We start from the raw sequence: 25,555 nt of genomic DNA, 5'->3' as shown, positions 1-25,555 counted from the left end.
GCAAGAATATTTTAAGAGCATTTCAATCAGCGCTTAAAAGAGAAAGTTTCTGCTCCTGGCATAGTTCTTCCTTTTTTGATTTTTATTTATCATTTCTTAATCAGAATAAAGAATATTTATAAGAATGGTAATTGGAAATAGTACATTAAATCAAGAAAATTCTTCGACTAAAATATAAATTACCAGGACGAAATGAAAGCATTTAATTACCCGATAGGTAATAAATTGATATCGAAGATTATTTTATTTTTTGGTTATTTAAGACGTTTTAATTCAAACAAATAATGATAAAAATTTGCATTTACGTACTTGTACTTTACAGAAAAAAAGGAGAAATTATTAAAACACTATTCCTTGTCCAACTTTAAAAAGATAAATAAACGTTAATTTTGCTACAGGTGTGTACAATAGGTCATCAGAAATTCTTATAGGGTAAGGCATAGAAATTAAAGCTGAACTTACGACACTAAACACATGTTCAGATATAAACCCAAGAACTCATACCCCTTAGTACTTAGGCGCAACAGTCAAGGCCTTATTAATGAACGTACTGTCTCTCTAATCAAAAAACTCCCCCACTAAAACAGTCTGAGGCTATTTTCCCCTACAAGAAAACACACAAGACAGAAGAATGTTTAATCTTTCGCTTTCTTACCCATGTGAAAATGTATTCTAATTTATTGTCCTACATACTACTTTAAATAGTTAAATATCGTAACCATAGTCACCGACAGTGCTCTAGATATGTGGCGAAGGGATTTCTTTACTTAGAAGGACAGTAAGATCTTTTGAACTGGAGATTTCCGTTTCTGTTGATTCGCACAGATTGTTGATGGAAAAATTCACACAGATAGTGATTTTTGCTCCATGTAAAACCACTTTAAGTTGAAAAAAATCACCTCTTCAATCAACACTATATAAATGCAAAGCAGATTATGTACCTTAACTCAATAAAGTAGTTTGGAGCTACTACTAATACTTTACGGTGTAAAAGATTTCAGGTCGATAGACCAGAATAAAGCATCGCACTTAGGGTGCATCATCTTTAAAATCCACATTACCGTAAAAATTATAGTGTTACGGTAAATTACCGTAATTATTACAGTAATGTTTATTTAATTAGAGTAAGTAAGTGATTTTACGGTAATTATTACCGTAAAAATTACAGAATATCAAAATTTTCTGTTCAGTAACATGCTTCTTTAAAAATGGATATCAGTACCAGCACTTTTTATCGTAATTCGATCCGAAATTTTTACAGTTTTTGCAAATTATTAACAAATGTTAAACCACAATCAAACTGTAAAAAAATTAAATAATCTACTGGCTATAGCAAAATATTTTTAAAATATTGAAGTTTATTACAAATGTTTCCAAGTATCAAGACTTAAAATTAGACCCGTTATCATTTTCCTTTCTCTTTTTACTTTTTAACTGTATTTTTCTAGATTAACAAGCACATACGCTAAAAAGGCTTTCTTTCGGTGTTTGTTTTTTTATTGTTAAAAAAGTTCTGGAGATTTCTTTGTCAAAGTATAAGGATTTTTAATTTACATTTAATTAAAAAGTAATGTGTGCATTTTGGAAGTATTTACAAAAAGCACCTACCGAGCGTAAATTCCAGAATTATTTCTTCAAATAAAAAAGTATTCCGTATTTTTTTTACTTAAACTAAAAAAAAAGCACATATTTTAGTATCAGTTTTAAAGTTCAAGCTTTAAGAATTAATTTTCGCTTTTTTTTCCTTGTTTCCTTCTCAGCTAATAGCGACTTTTTTATTAAGTTGTTAATTTTTTTAAAGGATAATTTAATTACGATAAAAGCGTTAATGCATGTTAATGTAACTATTAGATTATAATATAATTAGATTACTCATAAGTAGAAACTGCCAGTAAGTATATTTTAAGTTAACTGTATTGGAGATTAATATGTAAAAAAATAATGTCGATAAGAGGGAAAAAAAGTCGATAATAGGGAAGAGAAGAAAAGTGTACGTTTTGCAGATTTACTATAGAATAATAAAACTTCTAGTATAGATTAAACGCAAGGAATTTTGCTTATTTTTTCAAGATATTGTATTTTTTACTTCAAAATTACACGTTTCTATTAATTTTAGCGTCGTCATCTTAGTGAGCTTTACTGTAAATTTTTGTCATCTTAGTGACAAATGGTTTGAAGTGCTGTCAGATGCTAGAATTATTCACTACAGTCAGGTCGGTTCATCTAGATACCCTGGAATCTTATTTTATTCATTTGAATGCTGACTCCTTTGTTATAGACATTAGTTTTTCCCCAACCATTCATTGCGCCTGGAAATTCATTTTAACCTGATTTGCCTCTCAGCCACTGCGTTTTTTCTTGTTCTCTTTTTCATCTTATTTCTTTCTCAATTTCGGTGGTTTTTCTAGTTTTTGTTTCTTACCATTATTTTCCATTTTTCATTAGCAACTTAACATTTTTTTAAAATAATTTTTTCCTTATCACATTCAATTCTGTGAAGTCTTGAAATGGGAGCCTATTTTTGATGCGCTTGAAACATGTCGAGTGTCATTTCATTTTTGCATATTTATGAAGAACATAAAGATTTAAATCTGGTAATGCTGTCACATAGTTTTAATCCTTTATCTCAAATAGTTTACTGGTTAAACGAAGTGATTAGACGATAAAACAGTTTAATCACATCGCAGGCTAGGAAAAACAGTATTCGCCGAGAAATTTTTGCATTTCAAAATTAAACTCAGAAGTCAGGGGCTTTTTTTCATAGAGACCTTAGTGAGTAAAACTGATTTGCAGCTGCCCTATACCGAGTAGAAAATCGTAAGTACGATCCTGATTCCAAAATCAGAGTTGTCCTAATAGCTATCGAACTCAAGAGCTGTTGTCGATGGGAGTTGAGAAGTTTATAAAAAGGGATCTTCCGTGGACAAAAATAATATAATAATCATATAGAAACTTTCTAGCAAAATGTGTAACTTTCATATACGTTCATGTAAAAATCATATCGAAAGTATGTCCCAAACCAATGGGATATTAAAAACATCACGCAAATCAAAATAGTAAATCATTTTAAAATATTTTGTAGTGATATTATCGTAGTCGTGATATTATATATAACTGTGGACAATTTTTTTTATTCGGAAATATAGCGAGTTACACAAAAAGTTATTAGATTAACATGAAGGGACCCAAATTTAAAGCACTCTCTTGCCCTAACTACTGGGGCCATATTTTGGAGATACCCTCGCATTTCAAATCCACCCAAAAAATGTAAGTTTATTCGGGGAAGGTATGTTTTCATGTCTGATTACATAACTTAAAATACCAGCTCACTAATTACTAAGTATATTTAAGGTAAGCTCTCAAACAATTAAAATTGATTGATTTTTAGTATACTTTTAGAAATTTCTCAAAAAAATGGTTAAATAACAATTTATTTAATTATTATTTTACCATATTCAGAAAAAACATCAAATTACCATAAATAAGATGGTAATCAAACGGTTAACTGAGAGAAAGGCAGTTTATTAACTGTTTTGACCAAATACGGTTAGACAACCAGAATTTTATCCTAGTTAATTAGTTTTATATAAAGTAGTTTTTTATAAAAATATCCATATCTCCATAAATATTTAAACTTTGCTTACGAAATTTCGTGCTATTATTACACCTAATAGCCAAAATAATTGTTCCAAGTTACAAATTTATTATTACATTTTTTTACATAGAGTGTTCAAAAACATTATTTTCCGTTTGTAATTTATTGTCTGTCCCTCAAACCTCTGAAAGCTTTAAACTTCTTTGATTAGTACGAGATATTGCATAACCTAAACATTTCTAAATTTGTAAAAAGATTATCTAAGTATTTTTTTAAAATTGAAAAAAAAAAGTGTTAGTATTAAAGTGTTTCCATTATTTTTTCCAATCCCTGTATTTTGTTAAGTATACGATGTAGTTCCTCCTTTTGTTAGTTTTGTTTCAATAAAACTTAAAAATAAAAAAAAAATCGTCTAAAATATCCTTTAAAATTATGTAAACTTTCAAACAAAATGGCGGAGTTTTCAACTGTATTAGTCGTCATTCAATACCCATTTAATACCTGCCAACATTCAAGACAATCAACAATATTTTATCAGGTCTGAAAAATAAGAAATATGAGTGAAGTTTTAGTCATTATTTTTTTAAAAATATCTTTCAATATTTTAACCTTAATATTAAAATTGTGCACTGCCGTTATAAATATACAAATGCTTTAAGATTTTCAGCTCCTTGACACAAAAAAAGAAGAGAAATTCCAATAAGAGAGTTTTAATGTTTACTAATTAATAGTTAGTATAAAAAATAACCCTAATTAAAAAATTAGGAAAAGAAAATGACATCTTAGTTAACTTAAATTAGCTTATGAGGAAATTATTTTTTTCAATTTATGCGACACAGATTTTTTTAATTTTGTTTAATACTCTTAATGGTAATATTTTCCAGTCAAAAAATAAAGTATCGTGCCAACAACGCATACCAGACTGTTTTATCAATCGATTAGTTTAGAAAATCAATATTCAAAAAAACAAAATTAAAAACACTTCAGAGGAAAGAAAGCTAAAAAATGTAAATTCTTCCGGAAAAGTTTTGAGAAGCAGCATATATTTTCGGGTTCTTCTGAAATTGAAGTTTTGAAACATTTGCTTTTTTCACGAAAACAGTTCTTTGTTTAATGAAGAAAATAATAATTTAAAGCGAGGTAGGAACTGAACAAAACTAAATATTATGTGTCATTATATAATTATAATCATATTGTGGAATCTTTTTTAAAAACACTTTCAAAAATTTCCTGTGCAATATTTTTTAACTGCAAATTATGATAAGATTAGTATAAAAGCCTACAGTATTTTGGCATTTGAATTTTAACAAACAAGTGAAAACTGGTTACATTGATATAAAATCAAGTATCATTTCTTAAATAATTAAATTTTATCACAAGGAAATAATGATATCTTGAGATAAGGGAGATGGTAAGTTTTGACATATTTCTAAAACATGTTTTAAATTCCCGAACCGCATACAAAAATAATTTTGTTATTCCGGTTAATAAGCATTTACATTTGATCTATTGATATTTATTTGCAATAGGAATATTTTGTGAAAGTGAAAAGTCTAATTAATAAACTATGCATTTTACTACTCATTCAAGTGATAACCTGAATCAAATGAAGTCAACTTATGTATTTAAAAATAATTTTTTGATAAAACAATAGCATCATAAAATATAAGTTTAATAAATTATGAGTTATCATGAAATATAAGTATCATAAAATATAAGTATCATAAAATATAAGTATCATAAAATATAAGTATCACAAAGACATTCGTTTTAAAACTATCGTTTCGTGAATATTTAAATTAATTTCTTATAACAAATATGAGAAATTGAGGCTGTTAACTTTTCCAAACAGAAACACATATTTTAAATAAATTTATTAATTAAATAAATAAATTTGTTAAATAACTCATACTTTAAATAAATTAAAAAGGATCAGTTTTAATGAATCCTTTCATTTTCATTGATAGTAAACTGATTTTATTGATTTTTACTCAACATTTTTAAGAATGGCCTCAATCATTAATCATCATATTTTGTTGAATTTTCTTTTTCATTTTAAGTTTCCTTTGACTTCAAACTTTACAAAGAGTCTAAAAACACACAAACAATTTATAAAAAGTGATTCCAATATTGCTATATTTAAGATTGTGTACAGTTATTTCTTTTACTTTTTTTTAAACTACCTTATTATATATCGATCATTATTACTTTATTATATGGGATCAACATACATATGTTGCATTCATAAATTTGTTCTTTTAATACTCTATTATACACTTTTATAATAGAAATTAATACTCAATAATTAATTAGTACATATCTATTTGTACATATATATATACTTAATATCTATTGCTCTTACATAACACTCTACACTTTACTCTTTCAGGGTCGAGCAACTAAACCAGTTCTTCTGTGACCTGTTTTTCAATTACCATGGCAGGAACACCACGGAGTTCCTGTCCTGGTCAGATGACGTGGGCAGTGGCAGAGCAGGTACCTTTCGCTTCAAAATACACCAAATATAATATTTTCAACTCCATCAGACATTACGAACTTGTTGCTGTGTATTAAACGTCAGTTGTTTAGTTTTGTCCCCATTATTGAACTCGTAATCTTCGAACACCTTAACACATTAATCTATAAACTGTAACTTATTCAGTCAATAAATAATAACTTTTGATCTTAAATTAGTGACACCTTAATTAAATATTCAGGCACTATTAAATCTTATTAATTACCTCTAAGCTTTTGTAATATGAGTGCGAATTTGTTATGACCACAATTAGGGGATGAACTGAATCACATTTTTGTGAAATTTTAGTATAGCATAGTGTCATGCAATTGAGTTTCAAAAGTACAATAATATAGTTCTTTTTAGCGTCATATGAAGATTGCAGCAAAATTGAACGATATTACAGTTCGACGCAACAACCAAAACTTGTAAGATTGTTTAATAGACTGCGTATTTGAAAGTTTAATTAATTTAGCCCAACCTCATGTATACCTACCAAAAAGGTCGTGTTTTCAAATTTTCCATTCCTAAAATCCAAATCTACAAATTCTGTTCAAATTTTTAATTTCATCATTTAAAATTAATATTAAAAATACTTATACTTAAAATTAAATAACTCTAATCTATTCTCATCTATTTTAAGTAAAATAATGGAAATAATAAATAATCACTAAATATAATTTTTGCACTGAATTATCTTTGGGAAAATATGTTTCATAATTGTTTGCAAAGCAATTTTCTGTTATCTTATATGTTTCCCAAAATATGGAGAAATACTCAAAAAGTGAAATTGCTTTTATGGAGCAACTCGCTTGACAAACTCTTAAGATCATCATATTTTCACCATTTCAGCTGCCTCTAACACAGCTGCTTCTATAACCAGTAACTTGTCCAGTCAATAAATAATAACTTTAATATTAAATTAGTAACACCTTGATGAACTTGAATAAAATATTCAGGCACTATTAAATCTTATTAATTACCTCTAAGTTTCACAATGATTTCCCATATTTCCATGGCTTCATGAAATGACTGAACATCATCCACTGAAAACACCAAGATGAATCCTCTACCAGATTTAATACAAAGCTCTCGCATAGCAGGAAAATTGAGAGATCCCGCAGTGTCTAAAATTTCTACTGAATGGAACACACCATCTGAAATTTTAAATGAATATACATTATTGGGAATTCATACCAAAATTACAATAAAAACTATTATTAAGTATGAGTTAAAATATAACATTATTGTGAATTCGTACCAAAATTACAATAAAAACTATTATTAAGTATGAGTTAAAATATTAAAAAAAATTCGCGTTTGAAGGAAGTAATGATATTAATATGATTCTATAGCATGAATTGCGTCAAAGATATACTTTGTGAACAACAGTAAAATAAATTTTAATTTTCTTTATTGTGTATTAATTTAAGTTATAGTTAAAATTTCAAAGAATTTAACTGAAGAATTCCTGTTCCTAAACTTTTTGAAACTAAATTTAAGATTTTAATTAATAAATTTTTTGTTGAAAAACATATTAATTAGGTCGATGGAGGTTCAAATAATTATATTTATTCAGATTATTTAATAAATTTGCAAACCTTATATGAAAAAGAAACCTGCCATAAATCATTCAATTAGTCTATTTTCTGCTTGTTTTCCAAATGGTATATATATTTAGTACGTTTTAATACAAACTTAAATATTTGAATACAGATAGTTATTTTAGTTTAAATATTAAAAAAAAATTGCAACCAAAACTGCACGCATTTGTCATGACAAAGTAGGTATAACAAATTTTACATAATTTAGAAATTAAAATATCATTTCATCAAATCCTCTCCCCAGTAAGTATTATCATCAGTATCTTTTTCTCTCTAACTTATAAACTCGAGGGGAAATCAAATTCTTCAAATAAATTACCTACGGTATGAAAACTGTGAATATCTCTCTGAATTTGATACTTAATGATTAGATGATTTTGTTTGAAGGATGATTGTTTTTCAAGTGAACACCAAATGGAGCATATACAATTTAAAGAGTTCTCAACACCGAAAATGCAAAATGTTTACACCAAAATCACTCGCCTTTACACCATACGTTAATTACTTTCGCTTACGGAAACTCCAATGTTGGCGTATTTTTATTTCGTCTGTAAATGTTTATAATCGATAACAAGTTTGCGAATATTACTGTTTTCAATGTCGCTTTTTATCTGCAGAAACTAAAATTTGTTATTTAAAATGTATGTTTTTATTTGTGTAGAAAGGATATTTATATTTAATTTTCAAGTCTCTGTAAATTTTATTAAATAATTTTTAATGTACAATTTCAACCAGCTCAATGACCTCTCTACTTCTCTTTTCTGGAGGTAAAAAATTATCGAATATATTATCATCTTTTATTCCCAGAAAGAAAAGAAGAGAAAAGCTTTTGTCGAATGAGAACTGCGGTGTATTAAATTGCTACAATTAGTAACACAAGTTACTTTTAACTAACATGTAATTCGCAAAATAGTTCGATTATAGAAGTACTAAAATTTGAAAAATTAAACTTCATGCTATAGTTATCCTATTTACGAGCAAAAGAAGTGAATTTAAGATTTCACGTTGAGATAAGATAATGTAGTGAAATTAGAATTAATGGGACTCACATTAACTTAGCTTTGCTTTATTCTCAAAAGAGTGCCAAGCGTGGGTGTAATTCTGAAAAGAGATATTTGGTTTCGAGACTAAATTGCCCTCTTTACCGGGGTAGTGGTATTGGTGGTAAATCTTGGTCTGGTACGTATGTTGATAAAAAACAAATAAAGAAAACAGATTTGAGCTCTATTTTTGCGATGGGTGAAATTCTTCTTTCATGAAAGACGTGGTAAGGATATATTTAGCTTGTTTCTTTCCTGTTTCTTTGTGTTAAGTCAAACGTGTTTCGACTTAATTTGGTCTTGTCTCTTTTCATTTGGATTCAGGAAAGTTACTTCAGAATCAAACCACTGAATTGTTTCATCTTTATTTATAAACATGTTTTTCCACCGTAATAACCGAAAATCGAAGATTATATCGAAACATTTTAAACTGTACGAGATTATAATGATAGGATAGATAACTCGTGGTAGCTTAACCATTGAACTATTTTCGAAAAATTGTGTGAAAGTTCCTAACTTATCATTGATGCACATTTTCTTTTAATTTACAATATATGGCTCTGAAAAAGCGGAAAATAATCGTAGCATCATTATGAAACAATTATGATAGGATAGATAACTCGTGCTAACTTAACCGGCAAACAATTTCTTGGTCATTATAAAAAAAATTCTAACTTATCATTGATGCACATTTTCTTTTAGTTTGCAATAGATGACTCTGAAAGAGTGGTAAATGATCCCATTATTATTATGAAATAATAATAATAGGATAGTTAACTCGTGGTAGCATAACCTCAGAACTATTTTTCGGTCATTATAAAAAAGTTACTAACTTATCATTGAGACTTTCGTTTTTGCAATAGATGACTTTACAGTCATCTATTGCAAAGAGCGGAAAATGATCCTATCGTTATTATTAATGAATAGTATCGTGTAATCAAGTTTAAGAAGTATGATAATAGGGTTCAGCTTAAAACCATATTAATGCTGGAGCAAATTTGAACAATATTATGGTTCAATTCCAAGTCTTCTAACAGAGTATTGCTTATGTATATGAAACTTTGGAAGGTATTTATTATAAGAATGTTATATTTATTATATAATGGGTAAGGCTAACTTATATACTCTCAATTATGTTAATATATTAAAAAACTGAAATGAGCACAAATTATATCATATAAGGCGACAAATATTTAAAAATTTCTGTATTTTTCATAACTCTAATTCTGTCTCGTTTTTTTCATATAAAAAAGCATTTCTACATCATCCATTGATAAACTATCTACTACTCAAGTATTAAATAATTTATAATTTTGTTTCAATCACTTTACTGCAAACTATTTATTTCATGTTATATCTTTCCTTCATTCTTTTCACTATTTGCAAAGGTCATTTTCATCACGTGGAGTAACATGCTCTTCAAAATATAACAAAGCTTTATATTTCATGCGTCGCATTGTTGAAAGAATCTCGAAGAAATCCTATCACGTTTCTAGAAAAATGGTCTACTAAAAAAAAAAAAAGATGAAAAGGGCTCTCTGTTTTAAATAAATTGTATAAATTTTTCAATGCAAAGCAATCTGCTTTTTTTGGGTTTTTCTAACTTTTCTTAGGAAGTCAGATAAATAGTAAAAAAGAGTTAAATAAGGTTGAAATGCATCTTTGTCAATAATCATTTTAATAGAATGAAATTCCAGTTATAATAAAGATGGCGCTTTACTGTATTTCATTAAATCATTGATTCTTTATGTAGGTAATTTTCAATTATGTTTGAAACTATACTTGGGAAAATTTTAAAGTTTAAAGAACTTAAGAAACAAACCAATCTCCAATTAATCATCATATTGGAAAACATGGCTTAGGCAAATAAGTTAAAATTAGTTGAATTTGGTTTTTCATGGTGGTGACGTTAATGAAATAATTGCAATAAAAATGGACAATTAAGTAACTTATGAAATGAACATAATATGACCAGATTGATTGGTGATCCCCTTAATTCCAAGCTTTCTCGCGAAGAAAATGAAATATTTCTAAAACAATATAAGTGTAGGGAATACCGGGCAAGAGAATTAATGTGTAGTAGTCATACTTACTAATAGACGTTGTTGTTTTTGCTAATAATCTCATAATATTACTAAGAATAGTTGGAAAAACCATTCAAATAACTTGACAGTAAGGCATGGACCTTTGCATAGTATACATTGATTGGTTGTTAAAAGATTACTATGCTAAAAAAAATCTTGTATTCAGTTGAATTATGTGTGTTAATGTTCCGTTTTAAAAGTATACAGAATTTCTCAACACTCTAGGAATCTTGATAATGTAGAAAATTCATTTGCTTAAGAAATTACGAAATTGGAAAATGTTTTAAGAGTTCATAACTCGCCTGACGTGGATAAGAAAAGCAAAATAGATCTTAAACAGAAAATACCAGGCGAGTCTTGAGAATTAGGGCCTATTTTCGAGTGCTCTAGACATAGCGGTTTTTTCCACCTTAATAATTTTTTTCATTTTTACCAAATCTTTCTTCTCTAGTTTCTTAGGAATATACATTTAATTTCTATTCTTTTCACTAAGAGGCACATAAAAAGATCTCGAATTTACAAATTTTTAAATAGCCTTTAATTAAAAATTTTTGGTTTTTTTTTATAAAGCTGAAAAACTATGCCTGATATTTGCAAGTTTTAGGTTATTGTTACGTAAATACTGACCATATTTAAAAATTTTCTTCGGTATTTCCTAATATTCGTGTTCAGACGGTGGTTCGGTGAAGATGGCTTGGATAGAGTATTCACCTTCCAATGAGATAACCCAGGTTCGATTCTCAACTTTGGTTGACGTTTTAGTTCCAACAAAATATTTTTTACGTATATAATTCAGAATAAAACGATAAAACGTTTTAGCTGAACAAAACGTATTTAGCAATGAAATTTTTATTTCGAATTTGTCTTATATATTTGAAACCATGACAGAAACTCATGTAAAAAAAGGTATTGAACGTTTCACCCATTGGATGCAACGAAATTTTCCTGACATAATTGCAACTGCATTTTTTCCTATGCAAAATCAATATTATTATATATTTGCGAAATATTCAATTTCAATTTTTTTTTCAATTTCTCCTTTCTAAAACAAATATCCACTTTTCTTCAAAGGAAAAACTTCAAACGAATGTATTTATAGAAATAAATGTCTGTAAACATTTTCGCGACTCCACATTATATTTAATGGGTTCTCAAAAATACTATAACTGATTTTGTGAACGTGTTTGGAAGTCTAAGCAATTTTATATACTACGGTCTGCGTAGTCTTTTCTTTTTTCAAACGAAAATGCTTTTATATTCAACCCTTTCTGAAAATTTTGTTTTGTTCTTCGAAAAATACATTTGGTTGTTTGTCGAAATAATTGATAAAAAATTTATTCAAATGTCGATTAACGATATAACTTTAAATTTAATTATGATTTTAAATTAGTAAAGACTGTTTTTAGAATGAGCATTAACTTTGGCAGCTTTTTCTTTAATTCTTTATATTGTAAGGAATTTGCTCATTTAATTTTTTTTATATAATACTTAAAGTAACTGAGACTAATTAAATTTTACATTAAAATTTGAAAAAAACAATATTGAATGAAAGTTGACGTTAAAGATATATCACTGGTAAGTTTCTTTTGACAATGACTAATAAATCTTCTACAAGAGTTTAATCCACAAATTTTTAAACGATCTATATATTCTTAAGTTTAAAATGCGTTTACTTTATTTTTGAAGTTCAATGAATGAAAAAGATGCAATTTTTGATTCATTCCCGTTTTTAATCTTCAACAAAAAAATAAATTCAACAAAATAAATAAGATGCTAAGTATGCATGATTAATTTGTTAACCAATAATTAGTTTTAAACTTAATAGGCCAAGAATATACTTTTTTTTCTTACTTAAATAATTATAATGATAAAAGAATAATCAAATTGCATGAGAATGCAAGACAACATGCATGATAATAAATACACCTTTTTAATTTTTGAATAACTCAGAAAAATTGAAAGAATAATATTATAAATTCATTTAGTGAACTAGTTGAACTTAGTTTCGTAAACTATTTTACTTTGACAATATTTCCTAATCAGATAATTACCTTAAAATCACTTTATTTCCCTTTAAACTACATTTTTTTGTGTGTAAAAAGAGCGCTGATGACTTTTGCTACTTTAAAATAAATACATAAAATCTCTTAATAGAGATTAGTTTCAAAATACAACCTCTGCTTCAAGAAGTTTAATTTACATAAATCTATTGCGCAATACTTTTTTTATAAGTTATCATCGATCAATATTAAAAAACCAGTGATTGCAACAATATATATATTTATATCTTTTTTTTAACAAAAAATAAATTCTGTATTAAAATTTTATTTCTATAATCAAAAGCCATTGCGACACATAAAAAGAAATGATTAAAAATTTCTTAATAAAACTCGGAAATAGTAAAACATTTAGTAAGAATTTTACCAGAACTCTGTAGTGAAATTGATTTATTGAATAAGCTTAGATCCAACTTATAGAATTTCAATTAAATTAACTAGGTAACTCTAAGAAAGTTGGATACGATATTAAGCTTAATATCATCAAAGTAGTCAAATTTCTGAGTATTTGCGGAATCTCTACTGGTGATGGTTTAAAAGGTATTAATTTATAAACAGCTTTCGTACTATTAATGACTAAGATTGCAGGAAATTAAGATTACCAGATTATTATCATTATTAAGAACATTAAATAGTAGAAAATAAAAATAAAAATCATAAGTATTTTTTCATAATTATGTCAAAAATAAGATATTTATGAAAACAATCATTTATAATTTTCAATTTTATCAAATTTGAATATCATATTATGCATATATATGATAATTACACACACAGGAAGTGTCAATTTCTTATCAAATTATTTTTGTTCTATTTATGGAGAGTGCATGCCCCTGCATGCCAGTTCCGGTTGCACACTCGGTTAAAGTATCGCACCTTAACCGACTACATTATTAGCTAGAGAGCTGGAGTAGTGAGTTCGATCCTGACAGTCAACTATAACATCGGCGGGGATTCACTGAAAAGTGCACGTCAAATCTGTAACAGATGAAAGTCCTCTTGTTGATTGTGGTGTGGACGTTTGAAAAGAAGGGTAGGAGCTCGGGGGCTGTCCTCATCGTCTGACCCGGATCAAAATTACGCGCCATTCCTACCATAGCCATTAAATGATAGAGATAAATACGGATACGCGCTTGGTCATGGTTTGGTGGTTTGTGTTTATTGGTTAGTTAGTCTTAATTACTGCATATAAAATAGTGCGTCATTTTTAAAATCTGAAATAAAAATGTCAGTTGTTATAAAACCTTTTAGAATTAGAAAACACTGACTGACCACGTGACGCAACTTAGTAGAGAAGTTGGGGCGGGGAAGAACCACTCACGCCGCAAGAGCTTTTCTCTTGATAAGACCATAAGTTCCGATTTAATTTATGGTCTTGATAGGACCTTAAATTAAAGACCAAATTTAACGCTGACCCATAATATTGTAATGCGTAATAAGAGTGCAAATTTGTTGTTACCACATTTAGGTGATGAACTGAATCACATTTTTGTGAAATTTCAGTATAACATAGTGTCATGCAATTGGGATTTAAAAGTACAACAATACGGTTCCTTTTTGCGTCATATAAAGATTGCAGCAAAATTTAACGATATTATGGTTCGACGTAACAACCAAAACTTGCAAGATTGTTTAATAGACTGCGTATTTGAAAATTTAATTAATTTAACCCAACCTCATGTATACTTGCCAAAAAGGTCGTAATTTCAAATTTTCCTTTCCTAAAATCCAAATCTACAAATTCTGTTCAAATTTTTAATTTTATCACTTAAAATTAATATTAACAAAGCTTATATTTAAAATTAAATCTATTCTCATCTATTTTAAATAAAATAATGGAAATAATAAATAATCCCTAAAAATAATTTTTGCGTTGAATTATCTTTGGGAAAATATGTTTCAGAATTATTTGCAAAACAATTTTCTTTTATCTTATAAATTTCCCAAAATATAGGGAAATACTCAAAAAGTGAAATTGCTTTTATGGAGAAACTCGCTTGACAAACTCTTAAGATCATCATATTTTCACTATTGCAGTTGCACCCACCATTTTGAGGGTATTTTTATTCACAGGAAATATATTTTAAACTTTGTTTAGTATTTTAATTTATAGCAAGCACTAAATAATTAGCATATTTTAAGCCAAGCCTTCAAACTAATAAAATTTGCATTCACTGCGTGAAAATCCGACTATTAAAATAAAATGTATTCAGGAGAAAATTTTTTATTCTCTGAATTCTTATTTACTGTTTTTGAATGCATTTTCGAATAACTGCTTGTTGTATTTTTTTAAAGTCATTAACCTTGGCTAAATTGTTTCTCATCTTAAAATTTAAAACTTCCTAAATTTAAAAATTATATTCCGAAACTAAAAACGAAAATGTATTAAGAAATATTATTATATTTTTTTCATAAAAAAAAATTTTAGATTTCTCCGACGGGGTAAAACTATTCTATTGATTGCTATTTAACTATTTTTTTCTACATAAATAGGAATGAAAATTGCTTTACTTGGGAAGGATTACAGTTTACACATTAAAAAAGGCTTAAAATTTTACTCTAAAGCGCAACATTCAGCTCTTGAATCCCAGAAATATATCTACACAAACATTTTCTTCATAATAAAAGTGTTATTTAAAAATTTTTACAATCTCCACTCAGAATTTATAACAGTAAAGATTGAACGAAATATAGACTTGAAAGCTAATTTACTTGACTCGGAATGAGTAAATAATAATCTTTTACAATGTAGCATAGTTCAATGTACTCGAACTCTAAATGCAATAATATGTTTTCAGTTCATTTAATAGCTTAGCAAGAATATTAAAAGTGCTTTATTTGTGATGAATTTTCAACAAAAACAACTTGAAAATACAATTTTGCAGATAGGCTTAAAAATCAAGCTCGGGCTTAAAGTCATACTTTTCAGAAGTTAGAGAAAATAAATAATCTCAAGAAACTAAAGCCGAAGATATCGCTTGAATTAAAAATAAACAATGAAAACGCAATTTTGTAGACTTGAAAATGTGCAAAGTCAAACATTTCAAAAAGCAAACATTACAAAATTAAAATCAGTGAAATATATTATTTTTCAGATCTCAAAAATAGTAAGTATTTATTTACAAATTATATAATTTAAACTTAATTACATTGAAAAATGTAATGACTTCTTTTATGACTTCTTGTCAGTTATCTGTTTATCATTTTAAATCTGTGAGATCAATTTTGAGCTATTTAAAATCAATCAGCTTTTTAAAAAAAAAATCTGGTTCTTAGCTTAAAAATTATGCAAAGGGTAAAAAATTGTCTCACAAAATCGTTTATAAGTTTGACGTTTAATGATTTAAGAAAATTGTGTATATTTCTTTATTATTAATGAAATGTAAAAAGAAATATGATTTTAAGATATACCTGACTTTAGATATTTATTTCAATATAGTAAGTATTTAATATAATTTCTTTTCACTATAATAAGTATTTTTTTTGTATGGAAACCGAACCAGAAAATAAATTTAAAAGTTTGTAAAAATTACTTTAAATATTGCACGCACAACTATATAATAAGGGAACACTTTTAAACAAAGTGTATTTTTGAACGACATCCTGTAATTCCTCACCTCATTGTTTATTATATTTATTTCAATGTTACTTAACGAAGAAATTTTGCAAAGAGAAAGAAAAGTACCCTCAAACTTTTTTTAGATGCTTTACTCCAAAAGCTTAATTTTAAATACCATTCGAATATAATTTTATTTCGACTTTATTATCAAGCAAGCTTTTACTCCAATGTATGAAATTTATTTCCGCAAAAAAGTATTTTTTTAAAAACATATATGATTGTCATAAAGTAGAGCATTCCGGAAGCAACCAATTGCGAGACTAGTTTTTATGGATTACGAGGCTCCGCATTTTAGTGATCAACGAAATAGTTAAGGCAATGGGGTCAGTAGTGTGACTAGGTAGCCTTTTCCCCCAAATAATCACGTCCGGGTCACCAATGTAGTTTTAGTAGTTATTGACAGTGTCTACCTTCATCTATGAAAAGGTACCCCAACATAGAATCGAATTAACATGTCTTATATACTAGTGAATTGGAACTGTATTTTTGTAGTGGTCCGTTCATCGAATTCTATCACAGATAGTGTCTACCACTGTAAAAATACAATTCCAATTCATTAGTATATGAGACGTGTTAACTCGATTCTATGTTGGGGTACCTTTTCATAGATGAAGGTTAACATTGTCAATAACTACTATCCCTACAATCAGTTATCTCTCAATTTAAAAGTATGTGGGCTTTAAGCCGCAGCTGAGGATCGAACTCCAGTCCTTCATTAAGACAACCCAGTGCATTTATTTATTTAGCCATCGTGGCTCATTTCTGCTTATAATAGTTAAAAGTTCTGTTTATAAGAATAGTTCCATAAATGATCAAATGTAAATTAAATTTCGTTCCCAAGAATGACTTAAACTAAAGTTCGTTCGCAACCTTTTCATATCTATTAAATTATACCACATTATAAAAAAAAATAAGTAGAAAGAATACAATATAAACAAATCTTTAAAAAACATGACTTGGATCCTATAAACGAAATTAATATAGCATGTGATAAAAATTACGAATCTATATTTATCAGAAATATACGATAGGAAAATTCAAGGAACCAACTACGTCTTCAGTAATTTTTCCATCAGCAATATTTACTGAAAATCTGCGTAGGTAAAAATGGCCTTGTTTAATTAATAAAAAAGCTTTTGTGAGATGATTTCACTCGAGCAAAGAAATATGTACATTTAAATAACAATTAGCAATAGTAAAGTTAGTAAATATTGTTTTCCAGCGGTGGACATTTATCTTTTTATTATAAATACAGTTTCGAGCACCCCTAGGTACCCTAGTGATATCTTCTGCTTATTTATTGTTTCCTCCTTTCTTTTTCTTTGGTTTCTTGAAGCAGAATTAGCTAATTACTTTAGTTACCCTGAATACATAATACATACGTTTGAGTTTGTGACACAGAATGGTTGCTATAGCTATTGTACCATTAAATTTTATTCATCTACTTAATCAATTTATACGATAATGCACTTAGTGTAGGTACTCTAAAATGTTTGAATAGTAGACAGTCTAATTCAGGTGCTATATATAAATCGATGTAATTTTCTAGTTATCCGAAGCAAAGCTACAGGATTTAATCCTCGTCTTATTCACAAAAACGCTAAGTTTATTTCTTTGAAAATATTGGCATCTGAGTTAATGGTGGCTATAACCATGACCACCTTTAAGAGATGAGACCTCCGCACGGGTTGCCAAAAATGGGAAATTATTAGTCCAAAAGTAGCGACAATTATAATATTTTCCCTCTCTGCGCAGTTTAATAGCCCGAACGTTGTGACACTTATCTTATTTCTCCAACTGCCCAGTTTATGTCCATAATGCCGGACTACTAAATTGTTGTCCGTGTTGAGACCTAAATTGTCCGTGTTGAGACCTTCTTTCTTCTTGGAGGGGTTACTATAGCACACCTCGAAATATGTTCATTAAAAAGTTCAATAGGTTTAAGTCTATAAAATGGTTTTATTTAGGTTTTTTTATTAGATATATAAAATTATATAATATTATGTTCTATTAATAGATATATGAAAAGGTTCTATTTTGAATTAAAAGATTCACTGATGTACACAAAAAATATTTTGCGGTATGCGTACGTGTTATAATGCAAAGAGAAAAATAATACGGTCAAAACTACCGAAATGTGGTAAATTTGCCGTGTTTCTGACTATATGGGAACACCAAAATGCTCAGTAATTTTTACCAAATTGTTTTGGTAAAATTAACAATAAAATGTAGTTTTATAATATGTGATAAAATTTTGTAATTTTTTTAAGATTTGGTAATTTTATCCTACCTTAGAGCATGGCATAAAACACCATTATTAAATTTAATTTTTAGATTTGTATTTTTTTCTAAACGTGTAGTAATAAGGATTATAATTTTGAGAGACAGAATTTCAGATAAACCCTTACTGAATGTAAGGAAAAATCACCAAATAAATGATTTAAATACCGTATATTTTGGTTTTATTAACCAGAATTGTATTTTTTTAAACGGAAATGCCATTATTATACAGTACGATAATTTTACCAGACTTTTAGCCTCTGTGTGATAGTTATGACCAAATAATAATAAGAATGATGACGATTTCCTTGGTTTTTTAAAATTTCGAAATATAAAGTTTCTAATTCTCAGGATTTTAATTCTTGTTGTATTGGTTCAGAATATTTTTTACAGTAAAAAAATTTTTTGCTTTCCAAGCATATTGCTTGGAAAGCAAAAAATCTCATCGTACAGGTTCATCGAATAAGCGATGCATATGGGTAATTCTGTTTGTACCCTCGGAAAAGAAAAAAACAGGGAGAAAAACAATTTCCCTTTTAGATTTTTGAAGAGTGAAGTATAAACTTTCACTTTTTTTAATGATATACTATTCATCTCTATTTACATTTTCTGAGATAAGAAACATATATTTAAATATGTTACTACTGTTAATAAATTTTGGTAGTGGGGAATATTTGAATCCTCTTAAAAGCAGGGTAGATATGAACTGGTTTTACTAACAGTTTTTTTTTCCTTTCCAGGGTACAAACAACTTTGCTATGAATTATGCAATGATCAAGACATAAGAAAAAAATGCTTTTATGCATGAAGGAGAAATGAAGTGAATGGAGAAGATTTCATCAATATAGCATTTGAAATCAAAAATAAGATTGCATTCGAGGACAAATTTTTTGTTGCATTTATGCAAATACTCTATATCTTGCCTAATTTGGGTGGGACAATTTCAAGTTTGATATTAGTTTTACTCCTAAAGCTACAGATTTTGTTTAATGTCATTTTGTCTATTATTTGCCCAAACGTGCAAGTTTAAAAACCTTACATATAACCGGGAGTCACATAAATGTTACGACTGACTTCACGGGGAGTTACTGCATATTAGGACTTAAACTGTATTGAAACCCTTGCCGGAAATGTCTTCATACGCAGCTAGGGTCTCTTTTCCATTATGACCAATTCAGAAGCACAAGAAGAAACAGTTCATAATGTTACCCTAGCGGCCTATTATGACATTTCCAGTCACGAGTATCTATGCTATTTTAATCCTAATGATGTGCCCTTACTCTCCTAAAACTTTGTCGCATCATTTATATGACCTGCCTATAGATATAACGTTTTAAAACTTGCATTTCCTCGACTTAGACTAAAAATGTCATTAAAAATCTGTAGTTTGAAGAGAAAAACCACTTTCAAAATTTAAATCAGCGATAAAGTCTCTAAGATCTGTTACAAGAAACTCATGAAACAGAAAACAACAACAAAATTTGTTTCCCTGTGTTATTTATTTAATAACGAAATAACATCTGTAACTTTTCTGCAATGCTTTTATTCAACAAAATATTTTTAACAATAAGGCAAGATTCCTTATTAAGCCGATAAAAGCAAGTTTTTAGTTAGAAACTTGAAATTGGAGAAAATAACTACAAAACCTTGAATATACTATATTTTCGAATTTTCAAATTCGTATAACAATTGAAGCGGAAAGAAAAGTAATGGCTCTTTCGTATTGAGAGAACTATATGTAAAAAAATTACAAATTTTCCTGGTATGTTTTTTTCCTAAGTGCGATTCCTGGCAAAAATATGGAATACTGGAATACTTATGATTTATGGTAACAACACTGCAACTGTAAAAGTGATGCACTTTTACTGATTTTAAGGAGAAAATGTATTGACAATTTCTTTGAAAAATGAAGATGGAAATGTGTTCGGGGATTTCAGATCGGAGAAAAATCATTCATCGTTAATCATTAAATGCGTTTCAGTCTGCGTTCATTTTCTTTTTAAGTTTACAAAATACATCGTTGCTTTCTTTCCTTTTTTTTTAGTATTTTACGAACTTGTTCGGGAATTGGTTTTACCGTCTTCTTCAGTTTTTACTTCTCTGAGAAACCAGTGAAAAATACAATTTACCTAAGCGATTAATTTATCTCTTAAATGACTTTAATAAATATTTATGTGTATTTACTGTTTGAACTTCCAGAAAAATGTATTGGTGAAATCCTTTCATAAATTAATTAAAAATTAATTAGTTTTAAAATTGCAGTAAATAATCTGAATTTATAACTGTTCCTAACCAATTAGTTTATTAATTAATTAATTAATTAATTAATTAATTAATTAATAAGTTAAACTGTGTTTAACTAATTTATAATTGTATAACAAAGCGTTAAATAATTTATTTAAAACTGTTATTATAAGTTACTTTATTGATTTATGAAAATAGTTTTTACACAAACTCATGTATGAAAATATATTGCGATACATATTGTCAATATGCATTTTGCTATATAATAAACATCTATAACACAGATTTATCCAAAATAAACTTTAACATAAAATGATTCACCCATGTAACTTGATATGAATATCAAGTTACATGGTATTTCGCTCCCGTATGGTATTTCGTTCCATGGTATTTACGTCATATTTCGCTCCCGTATTTATACTTTTATTGATTAGAAAAATGTTGTAAATATTTTAATAATTCCCGCATCTTTCAAACTGTATAAGTGTTTAAATATTTTCATTAATTTAAGAGGAAATTAATGATAGTTTATCCTTTTCAGTACACACTTGTATAGACATAAAACCTAGTTACTTACATTTTGCAAATAAGAATTTCTTCAATATTTGATAGATTAGATTTATTTTCCATTCATTTTAAATGTCAATTAAGATTTTTATTAAATTAATGATCAACTAGAATTCCTGATTCAAATTTTTATACTATTATTATTATTTTGACCGATAAAGGAACTGTTTAATATTGATCTTTGTCAATTTACATTGGAATCAAATTTTTTGGCATTGCTGCAAGGAATAGCACATTCTAAATGTTTCTACTGCCTACGTAAAGTTTTTTCTTGCACGACATATACGCATCATAAGAAATGTGAGAACAAAATCATGCTGTGGGTATTTTATTTGTATATTATAACCGTTGTTGAACAACCGACCCAATATTTGGGCTTACGACTACCAATGTTCAACTCAGTAGCCCTGTAATTTTGAACACAATCCAGAAGACAAGGGAACTCCTGGATCAAGTATTGGGAGAAATTTGCTTTCGTGGAGGACTTTCTGATGGCACGAACCCGCATTTGCGTTACATGGAGAGGAAAACTACGTGAGCCTCCCACGCTTAGCCTGACGGCAAGGCGACTCATGATCCGTCTACCACTGAGGATATTTCACGTCAGCACTGTGATCAGTGCAAGCTGGATGCGGAATTCGTATCGACCAGCCATCACTGGGATCGAACCCGGGTCACCTCATTGATAGGTGAATGCTCTATCCCCTGAACCATCACGNTATATATATATATATATATATATATATACACTAAGAAAGAAATAAAATCAAAACTACCAGAAGATAGTAAAATTTACCGTGTTGTTTTGGGCTCTACCAAAAAGCTCAATTATTTTTACCGAAGAGCTTTAGTAATCATTTTGATGAAATTAAAAAATATGGTTTTGTAATATGTAATAAAATTTGGTAAATGTGGTAAAATTTGGTACAAAGTATGGCACAAAAACCATTTATTCGGTCAAATTTTCTTTTCAGTTTTATATTTTAACTAAATGTGTGGTAATAAGAACAATAATTATTAAAACCAAAATTTTCAGTAAATTGTTACCATTAAAACGGAAAAATTACCAAATGAAAGGTTTAAATACCATCTATTTTTTATTACCAGAATTAAGAGGATTTTTTTACCAGAAATGTTATAACCATACAATATCATAATTTTACCAGAATATTTTTCGCCGAACATGATAGTTTTTATTTATCTTTGTAATTGAAACTCTATAATTTATCCTTTGTCAAAATTAAGTATCAAATTCAGAAACTTTGTAAGTTTTAAAAAAAGGTATTTTTTATTGATAGTATCTTATTTACATTTTGTTTTATTAATAGAAAATTTCGTCCCCTGAATACTGAACTCTAGAGTGCATTTTTTTTAACTTTTAATAAAAAAAATATTAAATATTCTGTCTATATTCCATGATTTTAATTAATTCTTACGTTAGTTGCAAAAGTTACCTAAAGTTAGTTCTTTAGTGCTAACAGTTCTTTTTGAAAACAATGTTTTTTAAATGTAAATAAATTACTTAATATTTAATTTGTTTATGAGTTGAAATTTGCTTTTATTCAGTTTTATTTACATTTAAATGAGTTATTTTTTAATGTTTAAATAATTTAAATAACTCGCAAATTTTCTAATCTGAAGCGATTTCTTTGTAAAAAATTATAAAACTAATAGTCAGACAGTATCTTATTTTCTAACTTCCTGCGTCTTAAATTAATAAAATGGTATCTTAGCAACACAGTAAAGGGTTGTTTAAAAAAATTGTAGTACGGAAATTGAAGACAATTTTCTGGAGACCGTTGTGTCAGATAAAGGAAGGAAAGTGAAATGCACTTGCAGGAGATTTGACAGGTAGGAATAATTTTTCTTAACCCAAAAATATTTTCGAAAATTTGAAGGTGGAAAATTAGAAACTTTATTTTTATGTTCGTCAATGCCACCATATTTCCATTTTATTTCAGCATTGAATACATTAATATTTTATTACTGATGTTTCTAACTATGAGTGATAGTTTTAAGAAATAGATAAAGAAAATTGCTTGGAAGTATAAAACCTAGATTTTTCTGCCTTTAGCTTAAGAAACCAAAACATATTTCTCATCAAATTGTAAAGTATTTTAAAAGTTATTATTGTTCTTTTAAAAGTTATTATTTAAACCTATAAATTATTTTCCTATAAATTTTGAGAAACTTATAAATTATTGCGGCGTTTTTGACCATTTTAACTAAAATGGTTATTGTTTTTTTAGAAGACATACTAAAATACACACTTTTGCCTCTGTCGGCAGTCAATGTTTGATTTAAAAAAAATTAATTGCATCAAATTTTAAAAAATTCAGATTCCTAAAATTCATTTTCTAAAGAACTATTAAACTAATATTCCTCAAATTTTGCAATTTGTCAAGTAAAATTACATTTTTTAAAATGATGCAAAAGATTGTATACCTTACGATTGTATACCTTACGATTGTATACCTTACGAATGTTTTTCCTCTATTATTAAATAAATTTATAAAAAGTACTAAATATTTACTAAAAGTTATTTTTCGACGTAATTATCTTTAAATAACCGAATTTAAGTCAAAATTTAATTTAGGTGTACGCAAAATTTTTTCATTTTGCTTAAGAAATTTCTCCAGATATGACAAAATACGCAAAATGTATAATTAACATTAAGGGGTCAAAATTTTGGACCGTTCTCTTGACCAAACCATTAGGACCATGTTTCCTAGTTTTCTACTCCCATATTTTGAGGATCAAATATCTAAATCAGTCTGATTTCATAACTTAAAATATCGTCTTTCACTTATTAGTTAGAATTTTTGAGATCACCCCCTAAAGAGAATAAAATCGAATACTAGAACGTGAAGATCCAACAATCATAAAATCAAAAATTGTTTAGGTTAGTCGGGGTTTTTTTTTCAAAATATGCATACACTTAGTTTTTTATAATTTTCTTGAATAAAAAATCATAAAATCAAAAATTATTTAGGTTAGTCCTTTTTTTCTGCACAATACACGTACACTTAATTTTTTATAATTTTCGTAAATAAAAATAAGCACTTTTATGGCCATTTTTTTCAAAATTTGCAAACATTAAGGAATTATGGTAAAAAACACCTCCACTCGTGGTGCCAAGACATTTAATCCGAAAATCTATTTTTTAATATAAAATTTTACGGAGAAAAAAAACCTGATGTACCATAAGTTTTACAGAAATATTTACTGATTCACTGTTATTCGGTAAAAATTACTGTAAAGATTTTGGTATAAAATTTTATGGTAAAAATGGATGTAACTGTAAAAATTTACTTAAAAAGTTTGTTTGTCCCTGTAGTTTCTATCTTCGTGAAGCTTTTTAATTTAATTTAATTTTTGTTTAATCATATCTCCTCGTATTTATTATAATGTTATTTCTATATTTTAAGCAAGGTTACTTTATAGTTTGTTAATTATGTTTGTTAATTATAAATAAATCTAAAAATTACTATGAAATATATTACTAAAATATATTGAGATAATATCGGGTAAAGCAGGTACAGTGTTGCTCGTAAGGTATGTTTTTATTTTTTTTAATTATGATGTTAATTTCATAATTTTTACAAACTTATTTTCTAGCTTTCTAACTTTCATTTATTATAAATAAATTTTAAAATTACTTGAAATATATTTAAGTACAATCGGGTGAATCAGTCACAGCGTTAGTCCTAAGACGTACGGCTATTTTATATTTAATTAAATTTTTTAAATATGTATGTTGATGAAAATTACATTAAGAGTTTGTTTGTCTCTACAGTTTATATATGGTAAATCTGCGTGAATTTTCTCTTAATTTTTGCTTAATTAATTTTCCCCATATTTATTATAACGTTATTTCCATATTTTGAACAAGGTTACCTTATAGTTTGTTAATCTTTATGTATTATAAATAAATCTAAAAATTACTATAA

General features: G+C 27.6%; 1 protein-coding gene across 1 annotated transcript in view; it reads right to left on the bottom strand.

Annotated features, from left to right (window-relative positions):
* Nucleotides 1–25,555, bottom strand: part of LOC107455620 (ras-related protein Rap-1b-like) — a 92,078-nt gene that overhangs the window by 19,061 nt on the left and 47,462 nt on the right. Inside the window, exon 4 of the mRNA XM_016073247.3 lies at nt 7,094–7,267. Coding sequence (XP_015928733.1) covers nt 7,094–7,267 — 174 coding nt within the window. The remainder of the gene's footprint in view (nt 1–7,093; nt 7,268–25,555) is intronic.

Source organism: Parasteatoda tepidariorum, chromosome 7 (assembly GCF_043381705.1).
Source record: "Parasteatoda tepidariorum isolate YZ-2023 chromosome 7, CAS_Ptep_4.0, whole genome shotgun sequence".
Lineage (NCBI taxonomy): Eukaryota > Metazoa > Arthropoda > Arachnida > Araneae > Theridiidae > Parasteatoda > Parasteatoda tepidariorum.
Note: the sequence above shows the minus strand (reverse complement) of the source record. Positions and strands in the feature narration are given on the sequence as shown.